At 43.7% G+C, this 23643-nt stretch overlaps 1 protein-coding gene and 1 long non-coding RNA gene across 3 annotated transcripts in view; one reads left to right on the top strand and one right to left on the bottom strand.

Moving 5' to 3' along the window:
* The window catches only part of LOC310767008 (uncharacterized protein), a 30507-nt gene extending 11495 nt beyond the window's left edge, over positions 1 to 19012 (top strand). The window contains exons 7-14 of the mRNA XM_083623689.1: positions 5822 to 5884; positions 6586 to 6772; positions 7320 to 8512; positions 14944 to 15006; positions 15707 to 15893; positions 16444 to 17432; positions 18013 to 18099; positions 18783 to 19012. Of these exons, the coding sequence (XP_083479815.1) occupies positions 5822 to 5884; positions 6586 to 6772; positions 7320 to 8512; positions 14944 to 15006; positions 15707 to 15893; positions 16444 to 17432; positions 18013 to 18099; positions 18783 to 18866 (2853 nt within the window). The 3' untranslated portion in view covers positions 18867 to 19012. The remainder of the gene's footprint in view (positions 1 to 5821; positions 5885 to 6585; positions 6773 to 7319; positions 8513 to 14943; positions 15007 to 15706; positions 15894 to 16443; positions 17433 to 18012; positions 18100 to 18782) is intronic.
* LOC310767220 lies at positions 19 to 22396 on the bottom strand. 2 transcript variants are annotated; one of them, XR_014550762.1, is made up of 4 exons: positions 21387 to 22396; positions 19849 to 19893; positions 11019 to 11090; positions 19 to 2037 (listed from the first exon to the last, which is right to left on the bottom strand). It is a non-coding gene; the product is annotated as an uncharacterized lncRNA (long non-coding RNA). The 2 variants fall into 2 exon arrangements; XR_014550763.1 differs by lacking the exon at positions 21387 to 22396 and having other exon boundaries at positions 19849 to 20100.
* Positions 22397 to 23643: the final 1247 nt, after the last annotated feature.

Here is a 23643-nt window from a genome sequence, read left to right as displayed (position 1 = left end):
ACTATGCCAACTTACCTGAGAGTAAGCCCCCTTGAACCCAAGAAGACTAAAAAAAGAGGCACACACAGGGCTGCACTGTCAGAACATGATGTGCCCTTCCACAGTTGCTCTTTAACTAAAGAGCCGCAATTAAGAGGGGATGTTCACACATGATGTTACTTAGAGGGTTTTCAACCCCTTGCCCCCCCCCCACTTCTGATCCGCCCATAGCTGTCAACTTTTCCCTTTTCTTGCAAAGAATCCTATTCGGAATAAGGGAATTTACCTCAAAAAAAGGAAAACGTTGACAGCTGCCTCCCTAGGGTTGCTATTTACCCCAGAGTTAAAAGTAATATTGGGCAAAAATGCCCTCCTTTTGTGGGGTCACAAGTGAGTGAGTGTGATGCAGTTGAGTGTTAAGCCAGGGGAGACCAGGGTTCCAATCCACACTGAGTTCTAAAACTCACTGGGTGACCATGTTCCCATTGCACCAGGGAGTGCATTTGACAGGTGGGGAACTGCCACCGAGAGGGCCCTCAATCAATTCCAATCAAGGCACATCCAGTGGCAGCACCTGGAATAAGAAGGGAAAGGGTGGTTCTTGGAAAGTTATTGTTTCACTGGACTGTTCATCCTGACTATGTGGTATATTTGATATGATTACAGGAGGAGTGCGAGGGAGAACTTGCTGAGGCAATGCCAGCCATGAACACTCTCCTGAATGAAACTACACATTCTGGGGAAGAATAACTCAGACCTCTTACAATGACGTTTCCACAAATACCACACAAGAAACAATTCAGCTTTAACGGAGATAAAAGAACAGGACTCTGCATTTCTGCCTTGTAGAATTCTCTGAAGTAATAAAGGAGCACCTAAGTTGTGCTTTCAAGGCGTCTGCAAGAAAAAGGTTTCTTACTTGGGGCAGACTCTGTTGACACAAGTGCTACCCCCCCTTCTTTCTTTTTAAATCACCCCCCCCCAATCTTCTCTTAGCAGAGGGCAGACGAGATGTAAAGTGGAAGCCTCCCAATTTTTAATTTTAAAACCATTCTGGGGTGTAAAACTGTGCGATTGTTCTTGCTTAGGCGATCCTGAAGAAAAGAGCTTCTGGTTTTATTACCGGTCACGAGTGTGGGGTGAAAAAGAAAGACAGACGGGGGTGTGGGGGGGGGAATGACAGCAGTGGCCGCAAACATTTTAATCTCCCACCAAGCTTAAATGCAAAGCCTGCAAGACCAGAAATGTTTGTGGCTTGGTTTGGCGATTTTGTTGCTTTAATGGAAAGATCCAATTTAGGAGTTTCAAGTTCAGGGCCAAGGTCAAATATACAGGTTAGTATATAAAGCCTTTAACAGCTTGTCCCTAGTTTACTTGTGAGATTTCCTTATCCTATATATGCCCATGCAACTGCTTGGATCTGTGGAACTGGCACTGTTACAAGTGCCACATAATACTTGATCCGCATTTGTAAGAAATAGATATTTTCAGATGGAACTCCCAAGCAGGTACCTTCACTCTACACTTTTTGGAGCCTGCTAGAAACATCCATAAATGTAGAATCTTGACATACATTTTAATTTACTCCCTGCCCATTGTTGATCTTATTTATTTTTCAATGTTTTCAATAGTTGTTTCCCTTTTTTTAGATGATTTTATGGTTTTACTCTTTTTGTAAACTGCTTTGAGGTTTTCTTGCAATCAAGTGGTGTATAGATCTTGTGAAAGAAATAAAAATAAATATACACCCAGATTTAGGCAAGCCCTATCAGGACCATGGACAGGTCCTGTAAGCTCCAGTGGCTGCAGTTTTCTCTTGATTGTGGTTAATGGGTGGATGTTGTCTCAGCGAAGAGGTTGAGGTTGGCAAACCCTGCCCTGCAATTAGCCCTGCCTTTGCAGAGGAGCTGGCTGTGTTCTTTAAAGGGCTGTTGTCCACTTCCATAACTGCTAACATCTACAAGGCTGAAAGATGAAATGCTACTGGCGACTCATCCTAAGGGCTTGAGTCACAAACCCCACCTCAGCCCACTCACAAAGCACCATCACAAACCCCACCTGAGCACACTCACAAAGGGCCATCACAAACTTACCTCAGCCCTGTCACAAAACGCCCTCACAAACCCCATAGTATATTGGGATTTGTGACAAAACTCCATCATCCCTAGTAATGCAAGGCCACCTAACATATGGCTGCTTATTAAAAGTGTCCCACTGTAGGTTCCAGTTTCCCCCTGTGCCCACTGTATTAGGGCTCCGGTCACCTTGTGAGCAGAGTCTTATTTAGTCTTCTGTTTTAATCAGAAGGTATCTCTGCATTCTCCATAAACATCTTACCATTTTCATTCCAATGCACTGTTTCTGTTCCAAGGCAAATCTAACTATGGTAGGAGATTACTGGACGACAAGGACAGGCTTCTCCAGCTATCTGTTCTTTCCAATTGCATATTGTAAAGATGCAGAAGTCCTGGAAAACTATCAGCTTTCTCCAAAGGGGGAATATTATGTAAAAAGTCCATTCTTTTGGGAGGAGTGGGTTTGTTGTTCAAGACCTCCCAAAAACTTTGGACTGCACAACTGGGATTTGCTGGGATGTGGCTGAATCCCACCCAAGACTAACGCTGGTCTGGAAGTCCTCTTTACTTTGCTCCCAGTTTTCTTTCTTGGGTTGAGCCCAACTCTTTGCTTTGTCATTTCATTCAACTTCGCTTCTGGCTTCCCCCAGTTCCTACCATGGCTTTCATTTTCAGGTCAGGGTCATGGCTTTGAGCCCCTGCATTGCAAGATGTTGAACTAGATGACCCTCTCTTCCATTCTGGCTCTATGATTCTTTGATTCTGTTAACTTCATAATCCGTCCATTCCTGTGTAAGGTCTTCCTTGCCCTCTGCCTTCCACTCTCTACCCCAGATATTAATCTTCTGGTGGTTTTAGGCCCCATCTGCACCATACATTTAAAACAATATCATACCTATTTACACATTCATGAATCCCCCTCTAAAATATTGGGAACTGGAGTTTATTAAGGGTGCTGAGAGGTTAGTTCCTCTTCCTAGGGAACTCTGGAGCTTGCAGCTCTGTGAAGGGAACACAGCTATTAGATTTTGGGCGTATATTGACTGATCACAAAGTTTATTTGAGTCTGCTACTTTTATTTTATTTTCCCCCCTATTTTGTTTTATGTTGCTGTTTGATCAGTCAGGATACACACACACACACACACAGATGCACACACTTTTTTTTTATTTTCTATGGGACAGACAGCCACAGCAGCATAGAAAGCAGTAGGATAGGTAAGGCACAACTTCAAAGGGGAAAGCTATTATTATAATCAGTTGGACAGGAAGAAATGACTGGATTGGATATAGAAGAAAGAAGAGGATGAGTCAAATATGAAACATGGATTGAATAATTGTTCCACCCCTGAGCTTTTGGAGAGCCAGTGTGGTGTGGTGGTTAAGAGCGGTAGTCTCGTAATCTGGAGAACCGGGTTCGCCTCTCCGCTCCTCCACATGCAGCTGCTGGGTGACCTTGGGCCAGTCACACTTCTTTGACGTCTCTCAGCCCCACTCACCTCACAGAGTGTTTGTTGTGGGGGAGGAAGGGTAAGGAGAATGTTAGCCGCTTTGAGACTCCTTAAAGGGAGTGAAAGGCGGGATATCAAATCCAAACTCTTCTTCTTCTTCTTCTTTTACTGTAACCAGATAGTAATATTGGCTTGGCTAATTAGGCCACACAATACCTCACTGCACCAGCTCACTTGCCTTATGGATATGCTTTGCAGTATTCAAACCTGGCGTGCTCTGGTCCATGGGGTCACGAAGAGTCGGACACGACTAAACAACTAAACAACAACAAATTCAGTCTTTTAGTTCCTTTAAGGCCAGAACTCAAAAGATGGAAATTCAAAGGGGAACAACATATATCTCATGCAGTGAATGGGCTGGACACATTTTAGAGGATGTGTGCAATGACTGACATTCTGGGGGAAAGTAACTCAGGCCTCTTAGAATGATGTTTCCACAAATACCACACAAGAAACTATTTGGCCTTAACAGAGATCAAAGAACAGGACTCTGCATTTCTGCCTTGTGGAATTTTCTGAAGGGATAAAGGAGCACCTAAGTTGTGCTTTCAAGACATCTGCAAGAAAAAGGTTTCTTACTTCAGCCAGACCCTGTTGACACAAGTGCTACCAAGAGCACAAAACACTTGGAGAAGTGTTCATAAGCTGCTGTTCCCCACATCACCCTATTCAAATGAAACAGCTCAGGCTGACCTGTGTTATTCCTATGGCAGCCCGAGACACCACTGTCCTGACAACCTTAGGTGGGTTATCCCATGCTTTGTCTGGAGTTTGTCTGCCCCATTGTAAGACTCAGCTGCCAGCTCAATTGGCTGCTGTACGTGGAATGGGATTGAAGAGGCACTTTGTTTTTGCTTTCTGCTTCAATAAGCAAAATGAATTAGTCTAGCTCTGCATATTGACTGATAGCAAACTGTTCTTATTGGTAATAATGTAAAGTCTGCTGCATTTGAAAGCCATTTACTCTTTTCCAACTTTCAGGCTGACGACTTATTCATGGGGCCAGTTCAGCCTTGTTTGGAATTTCTTCGCCATCATTGCAGGGTCATGGTTAAGACATCCCCCATCCATCTCACTCTTTCCATGAAGACACTGTATATTGCTTTGCTTGATAAGGATCCTGTGAGCTTCATCTTCCCGCTCGCCCACCTCCACCTTGTTGCGCCCTAAGACCGAGGGAGCAACTGTGTTAGTTCTCCCATCTCATTTCTGCCCTAGAAAGATATTGAAATGTCATGGAGGAAGCCCATGTTGAGCTGCGTCCAGCTTAAAGTGCAGAGCACACTGGTATGTGTGTGCAAAGGAATGAACTGGGGAAACTTAAAACTGTAGTAAAGCACATGTGCTGCTGTTCTGGAATTATTCTACTTCACCCAGAATTCAGGAAGAGTGGGATGTAGGAATGCTCTGGCACAAACCAGAAGAACAGCTGTACATAGCATTGGCACTTTCTTAGTGGCAAGCAATGCACAAATCTAACAAACCTATAAAATGGAAAGTTGTAATAGGTGAAGTCATCTGGCCTCCCTAGGCTAACCATTTGTCTTTACCTGTCACCTGTTTCCATATGAAATGCATCTTGCACTGAAGTCCATAGGGGTATCTTCACCTACAACCTAGGTTTATATCTACTCCATATTCTCAATATAGTGCATCTAACAAAATGATTTTGAAAGTCCATATTCACTTTGACCTTGTCATACCACAGATATCCATGTCACCCAAACCTTAAATCATGACTCTCTAATTCCAAAATCCCCCTATTCCTTAGGATCACTCATTCCTTCATCCACGCTAAGCAATAGGTGGCAAAATACAATTTCTAATCAGGCAGTTCCAATCCTCCCCTTTGCTTTACATCTTGCAGTACTTTCATTTTAACTTGTGTTTTTTTTCATTGCCATAACACTTAGATAAACCCCTTTTGCCATTCTTTAAATAGTGAATCAGTCGCAAGAGGTATTATTTGAATTAAAAATATCATTCTAGGCAAAACATTCATTTTTATCACTGAAATTTTGCCTAGCAATGACAATTTTAACTTTTCCCATCTTGGCATAATAATTCAAGACAGAGGTGCCAGATTACATCACAATCCAATGTTAAGTTTGTATTGGGGTTATCTGGTGCACAGAGGACATTTCAGCAAATGAGCTGCAAATAGGTAAGTTGTTAGGTGAACAGCCTAGGCGGGAAAGTGTTCTGGGATTTAAAAGCTGTCTAAAAGCAATATTCATCTGCTTTTCTTTTTTCATAGATGGCGATGGCGATTTTCTGGATAATTCTCTTGGTGTCAATTTCTGGCACCAAGCATGCTGAGGTAAGAAAAAAATGTGACTAGGGTAGGGCTTGCCGATACGAAGGTCTGCAGTTTGAATCCCCGTGACGGGGTGAGCTCCCGTTGCTCGGTCCCTGCTCCTGCCAACCTAGCAGTTCAAAAGCATGTCTAAGTGCAAGTAGATAAATAGGTACCGCTCTGGTGGGAGGGTAAACGGCATTTCTGTATGCTGCTCTGGTTTGCCAGAAGCGGCTTAGTCATGCTGGCCACGTGCCCGGAAGCTGGACACCAGCTCCCTCTACCAGTAAAGTGAATTGAGCGCCACAACCCCAGAGTCATCCGCGACTGGACCTAACAGTCAGGGGTCCTTTTACCCTTTACCTTTAAAGGTAAAACATTTGCATTTATTGCTAAAAATGTCTAAAAATGCCCCCCTTTCACTGGCAGAGGAAGAGGAGTGCAGGGGTAGCACACCCCCCCCCGGCAGCATGATCCTGGCAGGGTGCCATTGCAGCTGCCCCCGCGCTGGGCACCCCACCCCCACAGGCAGCGCTTCCCGCCCCCAGGACGCACGCCCCGCCCCGCCCCGCCTTCTCTCTGCCCCCCAGTGCCGGAGCATGAAGCTCCACCATTGCCCCTTTTATGGGGTCACAAGAGAGTGAGTGTGATGCAGTTAGCGTGTTAGGCCGGGGGAGACCAGGGCTATCAAATCCCTACTGAGAATATATTTGATGTCATTACAGGAGGAGTGCGAGAGCGACCTGGTGGAGCGAATGCCCGCCCTGGAAGGTCCGTTTTCGGCTCTCCATACTCTGAAGCTGACAAATACCTCATTTGTCAACTGCATAAATGATCCACCAGGACCTGTCACGTTGGGCATGGAAAATGTGAAAAAAACGCCAGAAAGAAAACCTGATTCAACTGGAAGCGGTAATTTATTTTTTTAATCCTCTATTGGGAGGGGTTGTCATGTGTTTCTTTGTTGATACTGAGCATTTTCATCGTATCACTTTATATTATATATTCAGACATTCAACCAGTAGACTTTAGTCCATTAGGGCAAGTGGGGAACTGCCCTAAAAAGCTAAGCCTCTGTTAGCCAGCCCCCATCTGCTCCTGTTCCTCCTTAGACCCAGTGTTGCTGTTATGGAACTCAGCAGGAAGGAGGGTGAGGACAAAGCCAGTTATTGCCTGTCATTGGCTCTAATTCCCCACTACTGTTGAATCTCCCGTATTCTGCCCTACAAGTCCAATGGGCATCAGCCCCTCCCCCTGCATTCAATGCAATAAAATGAACCATAGATACAAGTGTCATTTTATGACCTTATCCATTTCCTTTGGCTTAAGAATCACCTGGATGCTCCAAAAACTATTACAGGGGAAAGAACAGCAAGGTTGAAAATCTTCCAGATTTTTAAAATGAGATATTTATATTTTGAAAACATTTTAATATATATGTATTTATTTGAAATTTCAGGTAGTTCCAAAATGGTTGTAAGGCATGTGAGATTCCTCGACTCCTTGAAGACTTCTGACAAAGAGAATTTCCTCCCAGCTGTAATGAAGAGAAGTAGAGAGAAGTTGTGGACTTTCAGCCATGTGGACTTTCAGCCATCTTTCATAGAGCCAGCTGTATCATCTGCCTGCAAAGGCTTGTGCCAAGGAGTTGGATCCATGGAAGCGTACGACCGGGCAGCAAACGTGGTGGCCCCAAAACATCAAGAACTCAGGAAAGAGGAAGGGTTGCACACTCTACTGATGCAGAGGCTCAATACGGACAGAGACGAACTAAAGAAAGTAACTGACCGCCTACGGGACCTGAACGATGAATTTGAATCACTTAAGAACCGGAAGAAAGAACTTGAAAAGAGCATTGAGGAATGCTCTCAAAATCTGGAAATTGCTGAAAGGATGAGCTTGGGAGGAAAGGAGGATAGGGGCACGGAAGCAGCAAGCTATAATCTTTCCATTATCAAGGTTTCTGACTCCACTTACGTAAGGACTTTGGAGAACGCCATCCACTTTGGAACCCTAGTCTTGCTTGAAAATATCGGCGAGGAAGAGTTGGGTGCCATCTCAGAGCCAGTGCTGCTAATGGCAACTTTCAAACAGCAGGGTGTAGAGTACAGGAGACTGAGAGAGAACGTTATTGAGTACTCAAGCAATTTCAAGTTTTTACTCAATGGATTTCTAGTGGAATACTACTTGGAGGAGTCTGACCATGTCACCAAGGAGCCCATGTCTCTGGTTATGTTGGAACAGGTAGATTTTATGGAAATTTGTATCTGTTTTTGTTATCTGCCATATCTGTTGCAAGCTCAGTGTTATGAACAGAGACTGAGAGAGAACGTTATTAAGTACTCAAGAAATTTCAAGTTTTTACTCAATGGATTTCTAGTGGAATACTACTTGGAGGAGTCTGACCACATCACCAAGGGGCCCATGTCTCTGGTTATGTTGGAACAGGTAGATTTTATGGAAATTTGTATCTGTTTTCGTTATCTGCCATATCTGTTGCAAGCTCAGTGTTATGAACAGAGACTGAGAGAGAACGTTATTGAGTACTCAAGCAATTTCAAGTTTTTACTCAATGGATTTCAAGTGGAATACTACTTGGAGGAGTCTGACCACGTCACCAAGGAGCCCATGTCTCTGGTTATGTTGAAACAGGTAGATTTTATGGAAATTTGTATCTGTTTTCATTATCTGCTGTAGCCGTTGCAAGCTCAGTATTATGAACAGGGCTGTTGAAAGACAATAGCTGTAGACACACCAAGGCCCATGACTTCCTCCAAAGAATCCTGGGCACTGTATCTTTCAGAGCTATAATTCCAAGCACCCTTAACAAACTACAGTTCCTGATTAGTTAGAAAGCAACATCACTGGCAGATTCTGGTACCTAGTTGCCCACTAAAATGTTGGTGCATTTTTGTTTTGATTTTTTTCCTGAATTTGAATATGATTATGAAATGTGGTGAACTTAAGAATGGGACGGTAAGGAATTAATATGTAGATTATGCCCTCTCCCTTGGTTTGTCCTCCTTAGGCTGCAGTTTCTGATGCCAAGGAGCAGCTAGTGGGTGCAGATGAAAAGGAAGCCAATGAAGCGGCCGCTATTGCCCAGGGTATTCAGGTGTGCAGCCTGGTGCTCCCTCCCCATTCTCTACTATGCCAACTTACCTGAGAGTAAGCCCCCTTGAACCCAAGAAGACTAAAAAAAGAGGCACACACAGGGCTGCACTGTCAGAACATGATGTGCCCTTCCACAGTTGCTCTTTAACTAAAGAGCCGCAATTAAGAGGGGATGTTCACACATGATGTTACTTAGAGGAGTTTCAGCCCCTTGCCCCCCCACACACACACTTCTGATCTGCCCATAGCTGTCAACTTTTCCCTTTTCTTGCGAAGAATCCTATTCGGAATAAGGGAATTTCCCTCAAAAAATGGAAAACATTGACAGCTGCCTCCCTAGGGTTGCTATTTACCCCAGAGTTAAAAGTAATACTGGGCAAAAATGCCCTCCTTTTGTGGGGTCACAAGTGAGTGAGTGTGATGCAGTTGAGTGTTAAGCCAGGGGAGACCGGGGTTCCAATCCACACTGAGTTCTAAAACTCACTGGGTGACCATGTTCCCATTGCACCAGGGAGTGCATTTGACAGGTGGGGAACTGCCACCGAGAGGGCCCCCAATTAATTCCAATCAAGGCACATCCAGTGGCAGCACCTGGAATAAGAAGGGAAAGGGTGGTTCTTGGAAAGTTATTGTTTCACTGGACTGTTCATCCTGACTATGTGGTATATTTGATATGATTACAGGAGGAGTGCGAGGGAGAACTTGCCGAGGCAATGCCAGCCATGAACACTCCCCTGAATGAAACTACACATTCTGGGGAAGAATAACTCAGGCCTCTTACAATGATGTTTCCACAAATACCACACAAGAAACAATTCAGCTTTAACGGAGATAAAAGAACAGGACTCTGCATTTCTGCCTTGTAGAATTCTCTGAAGTAATAAAGGAGCACCTAAGTTGTGCTTTCAAGGCATCTGCAAGAAAAAGGTTTCTTACTTGGGGCAGACTCTGTTGACACAAGTGCCACCCCCCCTTCTTTCTTTTTAAATCACCCCCCCCCCCAATCTTCTCTTAGCAGAGGGCGGACGAGATGTAAAGTGGAAGCCTGCCAATTTTTAATTTTAAAACCATTCTGGGGTGTAAAACTGTGCGATTGTTCTTGCTTAGGCGATCCTGAAGAAAAGACCTTCTGGTTTTATTACTGGTCACGAGTGTGGGGTGAAAAAGAAAGACAGAAGGGGGTGCGGGGGGGGGGGGAATGACAGCAGTGGCCGCAAACATTTTAATCTCCCACCAAGCTTAAATGCAAAGCCTGCAAGACCAGAAATGTTTGTGGCTTGGTTTGGCGATTTTGTTGCTTTAATGGAAAGATCCAATTTAGCAGTTTCAAGTTCAGGGCCAAGGTCAAATATACAGGTTAGTATATAAAGCCTTTAACAGCTTGTCCCTAGTTTACTTGTGAGATTTCCTTATCCTATATATGCCCATGCAACTGCTTGGATCTGTGGAACTGGCACTGTTACAAGTGCCACATAATACTTGATCCGCATTTGTAAGAAATAGATATTTTCAGATGGAACTCCCAAGCAGGTACCTTCACTCTACACTTTTTGAAGCCTGCAAAAAACATCCATAAATGTAGAATCTTGACATACATTTTTATTTACTCCCTGCCCATTGTTGATCTTATTTATTTTTCAATGTTTTCAATAGTTGTTTCCCCATTTTTAGATGATTTTATGGTTTTACTCTTTTTGTAAACTGCTTTGAGGTTTTCTTGCAATCAAGTGGTGTATAGATCTTGTGAAAGAAATAAAAATAAATATACACCCAGATTTAGGCAAGCCCTATCAGGACCATGGACAGGTCCTGTAAGCTCCAGTGGCTGCAGTTTTCTCTTGATTGTGGTTAATGGGTGGATGTTGTCTCAGCAAAGAGGTTGAGGCTGGCAAACCCTGCCCTGCAATCAGCCCTGCCTTTGCAGAGGAGCTGGCTGTTTTTTTTAAAGGGCTGTTGTCCACTTCCATAACTGCTAACATCTACAAGGCTGAAAGATGAAATGCTACTGGGGACTCATCCTAAGGGCTTGAGTCACAAACCCCACCTGAGCGCTCTCACAAAGGGCCATCACAAACCCCACCTGAGCCCTCTCACAAAGCACCATCACAAACCCCACCTGAGCACACTCACAAAGGGCCATCACAAACTTACCTCAGCCCTGTCACAAAACGCCCTCACAAACCCCATAGTATATTGGGATTTGTGACAAAACTCCATCATCCCTAGTAATGCAAGGCCACCTAACATATGGCTGCTTATTAAAAGTGTCCCACTGTAGGTTCCAGTTTCCCCCTGTGCCCACTGTATTAGGGCTCCGGTCACCTTGTGAGCAGAGTCTTATTTAGTCTTCTGTTTTAATCAGAAGGTATCTCTGCATTCTCCATAAACATCTTACCATTTTCATTCCAATGTGTTGTTTCTATTCTTAGGCGAATCTAACTATGGAGATTAGTTAGATTACTGGACGACAAGGACAGGCTTCTCCAGCTCTCTGTTCTTTCCAATTGCATATTGTAAAGATGCAGAAGTCCTGGAAAACTATCAGCTTTCTCCAAAGGGGGAATATTTTGTAAAAAGTCTATTCTTTTGGGAGGAGTGGGTTTGTTGTTTAAGGCCTCCCAAAAACTTTTGACTGCACAACTGGGATTTGCTGGGATGTGGCTGAATCCCACCCAAGACTAAAGCTGGTCTGGAAGTCCTCTTTGCTTTGCTCCCAGGTTTCTTTGTCTCTTGGGTTGAGCCCAACTCTTTGCTGTGGCATTTCGTTCAACTTTGCTTCTGGCTTCCCCCAGTTCCTACCATGGCTTTCATTTTCAGGTCAGGGTCATGGCTTTGAACCCCTGCATTGCAAGATGTTGAACTAGATGACCCTCTATTCCATTCTAGCTCTATTATTCTTTGATTCTCTTAACTTCATAATCCGTCCATTCCTGTGTAAGGTCTTCCTTGCCCTCTGCCTTCCACTCTCTACCCCAGATATTAATCTTCTGGTGGTTTTAGGTCCCATCTGCACCATACATTTAAAGCAATATCATATCTATTTACACATTCATGAATTCCCCCTCTAAAATATTGGGAACTGGAGTTTATTAAGGGTGCTGAGAGGTTAGTTCCTCTTCCTAGGGAACTCTGGAGCTTGCAGCTCTGTGAAGGGAACACAGCTATTAGATTTGGGGCGTATATTGACTGATCACAAAGTTTATTTGAGTCTGCTACTTTTATTTTATTTCCCCCCCTATTTTGTTTTATGTTGCTGTTTGATCAGTCAGGATACACACACACACACACACACACACAGATGCACACACTCTTTTGTTTATTTTCTATGGGACAGACAGCCACAGCAGCATAGAAAGCATTAGGATAGGTAAGGCACAACTTCAAAGGGGAAAGCTATTATTATAATCAGTTGGACAGGAAGAAATGACTGGATTGGATATAGAAGAAAGAAGAGGATGAGTCAAATATGAAACATGGATTGAATAATTGTTCCACCCCTGAGCTTTTGGAGAGCCAGTGTGGTGTAGTGGTTAAGAGCGGTAGTCTCGTAATCTGGGGAACTGGGTTCGCGTCTCCGCTCCTCCACATGCAGCTGCTGGGTGACCTTGGGCCAGTCACACTTCTTTGAAGTCTCTCAGCCCCACTCACCTCACAGAGTGTTTGTTGTGGGGGAGGAAGGGTAAGGAGAATTTTAGCCACTTTGAGACTCCTTAAAGGGAGTGAAAGGCGGGGTATCAAATCCAAACTCCTCTTCTTCTTCTTCTTCTTCTTCTTCTTCTTCTTCTTCTTCTTCTTCTTCTTTTACTGTAACCAGATAGTAATATTGGCTTGGCTAATTAGGCCACACAATACCTCACTGCACCAGCTCACTTGCCTTATGGATATGCTTTGCAGTATTCAAACCTGGCGTGCTCTGGTCCATGGGGTCACGAAGAGTCGGACACGACTAAACGACTAAACAACAACAAATTCAGTCTTTTAGTTCCTTTAAGGCCAGAACTCAAAAGATGGAAATTCAAAGGGGAACAACATATATCTCATGCAGTGAATGGGCTGGACACATTTTAGAGGATGTGTGCAATGACTGACATTCTGGGGGAAAGTAACTCAGGCCTCTTACAATGATGTTTCCAGAAATACCACACAAGAAACTATTCAGCCTTAACAGAGATCAAAGAACAGGACTCTGCATTTCTGCCTTGTGGAATTTTCTGAAGGGATAAAGGAGCACCTAAGTTGTGCTTTCAAGACATCTGCAAGAAAAAGGTTTCTTACTTGAGCCAGACCCTGTTGACACAAGTGCTACCAAGCACAAAACACTTGGAGAAGTGTTCATAAGCTGCTGTTCCCCACATCACCCTATTCAAATGAAACAGCTCAGGCTGACCTGTGTTATTCCTATGGCAGCCCGAGACACCACTGTCCTGATAACCTTAGGTGGGTTATCCCATGCTTTGTCTGGAGTTTGTCTGCCCCATTGTAAGACTCAGCTGCCAGCTCAATTGGCTGCTGTACGTGGAATGGGATTGAAGAGGCACCGTTTTGTTTTTGCTTTTTGCTTCAGGCAGCAAAATGTATTAGTCTGGCTCTGCATATTGACTGATAGCAAACTGTTCTTATTGGTAATAATGCAACTTCTGCTGCATTTGAAAGCCATTTACTCTTTTCCAACTTTCAGGCTGACGACTTATTCATGGGGCCAGTTCAGCCTTGTTTGGAATTTCTTCCCCATCATTGCAGGGTCATGGCTAAGACATCCCCCATCCATCTCACTCTTTCCATGAAGACACTGTATATTGCTTTGCTTGATAAGGATCCTGTGAGCTTCATCTTCCCGCTCGCCCACCTCCACCTTGTTGCGCCCTAAGACTGAGGGAGCAACTGCGTTAGTTCTCCCATCTCATTTCTGCCCTAGAAAGATATTGAAATGTCATGGAGGAAGCCCATGTTGAGCTGCGTCCAGCTTAAAGTGCAGAGCACACTGGTATGGGTATGGAAAGGAATGAACTGGGGAAACTTAAAACTGTAGTAAAGCACATATGCTGCTGTTCTGAAATTTTTGTTCTGGAATTATTCTAGTTCACCCAGAATTCAGGAAGAGTGGGATGTAGGAATGCTCTGGCAGAAACCAGAAGAACAGCTGTACATAGCATTGGCACTTTCTTAGTGGCAAGCAATGCACAAATCTAACAAACCTATAAAATGGAAAGTTGTAATAGGTGAAGTCATCTGGCCTCCCTAGGCTAACCATTTGCCTTTACCTGTCACCTGTTTCCATATGAAATGCGTCTTGCACTGAAGTCCATAGGGGTATCTTCACCTCCAACCTAGGTTTATCTCTACTCCAGATTCTCAATATAGTGCATCTACCAAAATGGTTTTGAAAGTCCTTATTCACTTTGACCTTGTCATACCACAGATATCCATGTCACCCAAACCTTAAATCATGACTCTCTAATTCCAAAATCCCCCTATTCCTTAGGATCACTCACTCCTTCATCCACGCTAAGCAATAGGTGGCAAAATACAATTTCTAATCAGGCAGTTCCAATCCTCCCCTTTGCTTTACATCTTGCAGTACTTTCATTTTAACTTGTAGTTTTTTTCATTGCCATAACACTTAGATAAACCCCTTTTGCCATTCTTTAAATAGTGAATCAGTCGCAAGAGGTATTATTTGAAATAAAAATATCATTCTAGGCAAATCATTCATTTTTAATCACTGAAATTTTGCCTAGCAATGACAATTTTAACTTTTCCCATCTTGGCATAATAATTCAAGACAGGGGTGCCAGCTTACATCACAATCCAATGTTAAGTTTATATTGGGGTTATCTGGTGCACAGAGGACATTTCAGCAAATGAGCTGCAAATAGGTAAGTTGTTAGGTGAACAGCCTAGGCGGGAAAGTGTTCTGGGATTTAAAAGCTGTCTAAAAGCAATATTCATCTGCTTTTCTTTTTTCATAGATTACGATGTCGATTTTCTGGATAATTCTCTTGGTGTCAATTTCTGGCACCAAGCATGCTGAGGTAAGAAAAAAATGTGACTAGGGTAGGGCTTGCCGATACGAAGGTCTGCAGTTTGAATCCCCGTGACGGGGTGAGCTCCCGTTGCTCGGTCCCTGCTCCTGCCAACCTAGCAGTTCAAAAGCGTGTCTAAGTGCAAGTAGATAAATAGGTACCGCTCTGGTGGGAGGGTAAACGGCGTTTCTGTATGCTGCTCTGGTTTGCCAGAAGCGGCTTAGTCATGCTGGCCACGTGCCCGGAAGCTGGACGCCAGCTCCCTCAACCAGTAAAGCGAATTGAGCGCCGCAACCCCAGAGTTGTCCGTGACTGGACCTAACAGTCAGGGGTCCTTTTACCCTTTACCTTTAAAGGTAAAACATTTGCATTTATTGCTAAAAATGTCTAAAAATGCCCCCCTTTCACTGGCAGAGGAAGAGGAGTGCAGGGGGAGCACACCACCCCCGACAGCATGATCCTGGCAGGGTGCCATTGCAGCTGCCCCCGCGCTGGGCACCCCGCCCCCACAGGCAGCGCTTCCCGCCCCCAGGACGCACGCCCCGCCCCGCCTTCTCTCTGCCCCCCCGGTGCCGGAGCATGAAGCTCCAGCATTGCCCCTTTTGTGGGTGGGGTCACAAGAGAGTGAGTGTGATGCAGTTAGCGTGTTAGGCCGGGGGAGACCAGGGCTATCAAATCCCTACTGAGAATATATTTGATGTCATTACAGGAGGAGTGTGAGAGCGACCTGGTGGAGCGAATGCCCGCCCTGGAAGGTCCGTTTTCGGCTCTCCATACCCTCAAACTGACAAATACCTCATTTGTCAACTGCATAAACGATCCACCAGGACCTGTCACGTTGGGCATGGAAAATGTGACAAAAACGCCAGAAAGAAAACCTGATTCAACTGGAAGCGGTAATTTATTTTTTTAATCCTCTATTGGGAGGGGTTGTCATGTGTTTCTTTGTTGATACTGAGCATTTTCATCATATCACTTTATATTCAGACATTCAACCTGTAGACTTTAGTCCATTAGGGCAAGTGGGGAACTGCCCTAAAAAGCTAAGCTTCTGCTTAGCCAGCCCCCATCTGCTCCTGTTCCTCCGTAGACCCAGTGTTGCTGTTATAGAACTCAGCAGGAAGGAGGGTGAGGACAAAGCCAGAATTAGTTCACTCTGCCTGTCATTGGCTCTAATTCCCCACTACTGTTGAATCTCCCATATTCTGCCCTACAAGTCCAATGGGCATCAGCCCCTCCCCCTGCATTCAATGCAATAAAATGAACCATAGATGCAAGTGTCATTTTATGACCTTATCCATTTCCTTTGGCTTAAGAATCACCTGGATGCTCCAAAAACTATTACAGGGGAAAGAACAGCAAGGTTGAAAATCTTCCAGATTTTTAAAATGAGATATTTATATTTTGAAAACATTTTAATATATATGTATTTATTTGAAATTTCAGGTAGTTCCAAAATGGTTGTAAGGCACCTGAAATTCCTCGACTCCTTGAAGACTTCTGACAAAGAGAATTTCCTCCCAGCTGTAATGAAGAGAAGTACAGAGAAGTTGTGGACTTTCAGCCATGTGGACTTTCAGCCATCTTTCATAGAGCCAGCTGTATCATCTGCCTGCAAAGGCTTGTGCCAAGGAGTTGGATCCATGGAAGCGAACGACCGGGCAGCAAACGTGGTGGCCCCAAAACATCAAGAACTCAGGAAAGAGGAAGGGTTGCACACTCTACTGATGCAGAAGCTCAATACGGACAGAGACGAACTAAAGAAAGTAACTGACCGCCTCCGGGACCTACACGATGAACTTGAATCACTTAATCACCGGAAGAAATCACTTGAAAAGAGCATTGAGGAATGTTCTCAAAATCTGGAAATTGCTGAAAGGATGAGCTTGGGAGGAAAGGAGGATAGGGGCACGGAAGCAGCAAGCTATAATATTTCCATTATCAAGGTTTCTGACTCCACTTACGTAAGGACTTTGGAGAACGCCATCCACTTTGGAACCCTAGTCTTGCTTGAAAATATCGGCGAGGAAGAGTTGGTTGCCATCTCAGAGCCAGTGCTGCTAATGGCAACTTTCAAACAGCAGGGTGTAGAGTACAGGAGACTGAGAGAGAACGTTATTGAGTACTCAAGCAATTTCAAGTTTTTACTCAATGGATTTCTAGTGGAATACTACTTGGAGGAGTCTGACCATGTCACCAAGGAGCCCATGTCTCTGGTTATGTTGGAACAGGTAGATTTTATGGAAATTTGTATCTGTTTTCGTTATCTGCCATGTCTGTTGCAAGCTCAGCGTTATGAACAGAGACTGAGAGAGAACGTTATTAAGTACTCAAACAATTTCAAGTTTTTACTCAATGGATTTCAAGTGGAATACTACTTGGAGGAGTCTGACCATGTCACCAAGGGGCCCATGTCTCTGGTTATGTTGAAACAGGTAGATTTTATGCAAATTTGTATCTGTTTTCATTATCTGCTGTATCCGTTGCAAGCACAGTATTATGAACAGAGACTGAGAGAGAACGTTATTGAGTTCTCAAGCAATTTCAAGTTTTTACTCAATGGATTTCAAGTGGAATACTACTTGGAGGAGTCTGACCACGTCACCAAGGAGCCCGTGTCTCTGGTTATGTTGAAACAGGTAGATTTTATGGAAATTTGTATCTGTTTTCATTATCTGCTGTAGCCGTTGCAAGCTCAGTATTATGAACAGGGCTGTTGAAAGACAATAGCTGTAGACACACCAAGGCCCATGACCTCCTCCAAAGAATCCTGGGCACTGTATCTTTCAGAGCTACAATTCCCAGCACCCTTAACAAACTACAGTTCCTGATTAGTTAGAAAGCAACATCACTGGCAGATTCTGGTACCTAGTTGCCCACTAAAATGTTGGTGCATTTTTGTTTTGATTTTTTTCCTGAATTTGAATATGGTTATGAAATGTGGTGAACTGAAGAATGGGACAGTAAGGAATTAATATGTAGATTATGCCCTCTTCCTTGGTTTGTCCTCCTTAGGCTGCAGTTTCTGATGCCAAGGAGCAGCTAGTGGGTGCAGATGAAAAGGAAGCCAATGAAGCGGCCGCTATTGCCCAGGGTATTCAGGCCATTGTGCTGTGCAGCCTGGTGCTCCCTCCCCATTCTCTACTATGCCAACTTACCTGAGAGTAAGCCCCCTTGAACCCAAGAAGACTAAAAAAAGAGGCACACACAGGGCTGCACTGTCAGAACATGATGTGCCCTTCCACAGTTGCTCTTTAACTAAAGAGCCGCAATTAAGAGGGGATGTTCACACATGATGTTACTTAGAGGGGTTTCAACCCCTTGCCCCCCCCCTTCTGATCCGCCCATAGCTGTCAACTTTTCCCTTTTCTTGCAAAGAATCCTATTCGGAATAAGGGAATTTCCCTCAAAAAAAGGAAAACGTTGACAGCTGCCTCCCTAGGGTTGCTATTTACCCCAGAGTTAAAAGTAATATTGGGCAAAAATGCCCTCCTTTTGTGGGGTCACAAGTGAGTGAGTGTGATGCAGTTGAGTGTTAAGCCAGGGGAGACCAGGGTTCCAATCCACACTGAGTTCTAAAACTCACTGGGTGACCATGTTCCCATTGCACCAGGGAGTGCATTTGACAGGTGGGGAGCTGCCACTGAGAGGGCCCTCAATAAATTCCAATCAAGGCACATCCAGTGGCAGCACCTGGAATAAGAAGGGAAAGGGTGGTTCTTGGAAAGTTATTGTTTCACTGGACTGTTCATCCTGACTATGTGGTATATTTGATATGATTACAGGAGGAGTGCGAGGGAGAACTTGCTGAGGCAATGCCAGCCATGAACACTCTCCTGAATGAAACTACACATTCTGGGGAAGAATAACTCAGACCTCTTACAATGATGTTTCCACAAATACCACACAAGAAACAATTCAGCTTTAACGGAGATAAAAGAACAGGACTCTGCATTTCTGCCTTGTAGAATTCTCTGAAGTAATAAAGGAGCACCTAAGTTGTGCTTTCAAGGCATCTGCAAGAAAAAGGTTTCTTACTTGGGGCAGACTCTGTTGACACAAGTGCTACCCCCCCTTTCTTTCTTTTTTACTCCCCCCCCCCCAATCTTCTCTTAGCAGAGGGCGGGCGAGATGTAAAGTGGACGCCGGCCAATTTTTAATTTTAAAACCATTCTGGGGTGTAAAACTGTGCGATTGTTCTTGCTTAGGCGATCCTGAAGAAAAGAGCTTCTGGTTTTATTACTGGTCACGAGTGTGGGGTGAAAAAGGAAGACAGACGGGGGTGCGGGGGCGTTTGTGGCTTGGTTTGGCGATTTTGTTGCTTTAATGCAAAGATCCAATTTAGCAGTTTCAAGTTCAGGGCCAAGGTCAAATATACAGGTTAGTATATAAAGCCTTTAACAGCTTGTCCCTAGTTTACTTGTGAGATTTCCTTATCCTATATATGCCCATGCAACTGCTTGGATCTGTGGAACTGGCACGGTTACAAGTGCCACATAATACTTGATCCGCATTTGTAAGAAATAGATATTTTCAGATGGAACTCCCAAGCAGGTACCTGGATGTAAATATATACCCAGATTTAGGCAAGCCCTATCAGGACCATGGGACAGGTCCTGTGAGGTCCAGTGGCTGCAGTTTTCTCTTGATTGTGGTTAATGGGTGGATGTTGTCTCAGCAAAGAGGTTGAGGTTGGCAAACCCTGCCCTGCAATTAGCCCTGCCTTTGCAGAGGAGCTGGCTGTGTTCTTTAAAGGGCTATTGTCCAATTCCATAACTGCTAACATCTACAAGGCTGAAAGATGAAATGCTACTGGGGACTCATCCTAAGGGCTTGAGTCACAAACCCCACCTCAGCCCACTCACAAAGCACCATCACAAACCCCACCTCAGCAGACTCACAAAGGGCCATCACAAACCCCACCTCAGCCCAATCACAAAGGGCCATCACAAACTTACCTCAGCCCTGTCACAAAACGCCCTCACAAACCCCATAGTTTATTGGGATTTGTGACAAAACTCCATCATCCCTAGTAATGCAAGGCCTGCTAACATATGGCTGCTTATTAAAAGTGTCCCACTGTAGGTTCCAGTTTCCCCCTGTGCCCACTGTATGAGGGCTCCGGTCACCTTGTGAGCAGAGTCTTATTTAGTCTTCTGTTTTTTGTTTGTTTGTTTTTTATAAAATATTTATTGAAGTTTAACAATTACAGAAAAAAGAAAAACAGGCAATAATAATGAAAAAAAAAGATTACAATACTTCAAAAATAAAGAAAAATACAACACTAAAGCGAAAAAAGAAAAAGAAAAGAAAAAAAGAAAAAACCCAAAGACAATACAACTAAACAATAACATTTAAAAAAACATTAACATCCAGTATTTTCATATTATTATCTTTCATTTACTTATTTCCTTGACTTCCTCACGCCTCCCTTTTTGTATTCTATTTCATAATTGTTCCAGCAAGTCCTTTCCCTCTTTCTCAAATTTTGTTCCTTAATTTATCTTAACGCAATTTAACCTTAAATTTTACACTTTAACCCATTAACAGTCCATTTTTACTTAATTCTTTGTAACCTTTCTGCTAAGACCATGTAAATCCATTCCAGCATCTTTCTAACATTCATTAATTTTACAGTGTTTTTTTTAAATATACTTTAAATTTTTTCCAATCTTCTTCCACCGACTCTTCTCCCTGGTCTCGGATTCTGCCAGTCATTTCCGCCAATTCCATGTAGTCCATCAGTTTCATCTGCCATTCTTCCCAGGCGGGTAGATCTTGCGTCTTCCAGTACTTTGCAATAAGTATTCTTGCTGCTGTTGTGGCATACATAAAAAACGTTCTGTCTTTCTTTGACACCAATTGGCCAACCATGCCCAGGAGAAAGGCCTCTGGTTTCTTCAGGAAGGTATATTTAGATACCTTCTTCATTTCATTATAAATCATCTCCCAGAATGCCTTAATTTAGTCTTCTGTTTTAATCAGAAGGTATCTCTGCATTCTCCATAAACATCTTACCATTTTCATTCCAATGTGTTGTTTCTGTTCCAAGGCAAATCTAACTATGGTAGGAGATTACTGGACGACAAGGACAGGCTTCTCCAGCTCTCTGTTCTTTCCAATTGCATATTGTAAAGATGCAGAAGTCCTGGAAAAATATCAGCTTTCCCCACAGGGGGAATATTTTGTTAAAAGTCCATTCTTTTGGGAGGAGTGGGTTTGTTGTTCAAGGCCTCCCAAAAACTTTGGACTGCACAACTGGGATTTGCTGGGATGTGGCTGAATCCCACCCAAGACTAACGCTGGTCTGGAAGTCCTCTTTGCTTTGCTCCCAGGTTTCTTTGTCTCTTGGGTTGAGCCCAACTCTTTGCTGTGGCATTTCATTCAACTTCACTTCTGGCTTTCCCCAGTTCCTACCATGGCTTTCATTTTCAGGTCAGGGTCATGGCTTTGAGCCCCTGCATTGCAGGATGTTGAACTAGATGACCCTCTCTTCCATTCTAGCTCTATGATTCTTTGATTCTGTGACTTCGTCCATTCCTGTGTAAGGTCTTCCTTGCCCTCTGCCTTCCTCTCTCTGCCCCAGATATTAATCTTCTGGTGGTTTTAGGCCCCATCTGCAGCATACATTTAAAGCAATATCATACCTATTTACACAGTCATGAATTCCCCCTCTAAAATCCTGGGAACTGGAGTTTATTAAGGGTGCTGAGAGGTTAGTTCCTCTTCCTAGGGAACTCTGGAGCTTGCAGCTCTGTGAAGGGAACACAGCTATTAGATTTTTGGCGTATATTGACTGATCACAAAGTTTATTTGAATCTGCTACTTTTATTTTATTTTTTTCCCTATTTTGTTTTATGTTGCTGTTTGATCAGTCAGGATACACACACACACACACACACACTTTTGTTTATTTTCTATGGGACAGACATCCACAGCAGCTTAGAAAGCAGTAGGATATGTAAGGCACAACTTCAAAGGGGAAAGCTATTATTATAATCAGTTGGACAGGAAGAAATGACTGGATTGGATATAGAAGAAAGAAGAGGAGTCAAATGTGAAACATGGGCTGCCCGTCTGAACCTTTCACAATATTCTAATTTTCTGAGATTGTTAATTTGGGGTTTTCATTAGCTGTACGCCATAATATCATAATTATAACTAATAAAGGCTTGACATATCTCTCTTTGCATGTCATGCGTCTATCTCATATATTAGTTTCACCTTTTAAGTTGAATTACTGAAATAAATGAACTTTTCCATGATATTCTAATTTTCCGAGTTTCACCTGTACTGTATGTCCACCTTAGTTCTGGTTCTTCACTCCCAACTGGATCTCTTTCATACAAACTATTGAGGCCCCTTCTTTCTGGGGGATCTCTAAGGTGAGGTACTCCATTTTTATTCTTGGTTGGGAACCCCAGACAAGGAAAGACATTCTGTTTGCCTACCCCGAAGTGGTTGTGTAGTGATATTTCTAGCTGTAGACTGTCATATCTGGAGAAGGTTGGGAGATTTGCTAGCTTAGCCATTTCTGAACTCTTGCCTTTTAATATTCGTTTTAAAGACTCAAAGGAGGGGTACAACTTCCCTTATGGCGATTCCTAATTATTTAAAACAAGCTGCTCAGAAATTCTAAGAAACAACAACAATAATATCAGGACAGTCAGCATAGTTCTGAAATGCTCAGTCTCTCATCATGGTACAGAATGACATGCAGTTGTATTCAGACATCAATAAAAAACTTTCCCCTTGGTCTCGGGAACCATCATGTAAAATTCAGTTATAATAGCTTTTTAAAAATTCTAAATGCCTAGTAAACAGACAGCTTTCCAAAATATATAGCAGATGCTACCATGACAATAAAAGGTAAAGGGACCCCTGGCCATTAGGTCCAGTCGCAAACAACTCTGGGGTTGCTACATTCATCTCACTTTATTTGCCGAGGGAGCTGGCGTACAGCTTCCGGGTTATGTGGCCAGCATGACTAAGCCGCTTCTGGCGAACCAGAGCAGCGCACAGAAATGCCGTTTACCTTCCCGCCAGAGCGGTACCTATTTATCTACAGTGGTACCTCTGGTTGTGAACAGAATCCGTTCCGGAGCCCTGTTCGCAACCTGAAAGGAACAAAATCCGCGTCTGCGCATGCGCAGGTCGTGATTCACCACTTCTGCGCATTCGTGTGATGTCATTTTGTGTGTTTGTGCATGCACGTTTATGCATGCACAAGCGGCGAAACCCAGAAGTAACCCTTTCCAGTACGTCCGGGTCACCGTGGGACGCAACCTGAAAAGACATAACCTGAACCAAATGTAACTCTTTTTGCACTTTGTGCTTTCGAATTGCTAGGTTGGCAGGAGCAGGGACCGAGCAATGGGAGCTCACCCCATCGCGGGGATTTGAACCACCGACCTTCTGATCGGCAAGCCCTAGGCTCTGTGGTTTAACCCACAGCACCACCGGCATCCCTTGACATTACATTCTTCTTATATATTCATAGGATCACAGAATTGTAGAGTTGGAATCTCTACTAAAGCATTCCTGACAGATGGCCACCCAAGCTCTGCTGAAAACCCTCCTATGAAGAAGAGTCCCCTACTTTTCAAGGGAGTCCTTTCCACTGTTGCAAACAGCTCATTTTGTTTG

This window comes from Podarcis filfolensis, assembly GCF_964270895.1.
Source record: "Podarcis filfolensis genome assembly, chromosome: 7".
Lineage (NCBI taxonomy): Eukaryota > Metazoa > Chordata > Lepidosauria > Squamata > Lacertidae > Podarcis > Podarcis filfolensis.
This window is presented reverse-complemented; position numbering and strand designations above follow the sequence as displayed.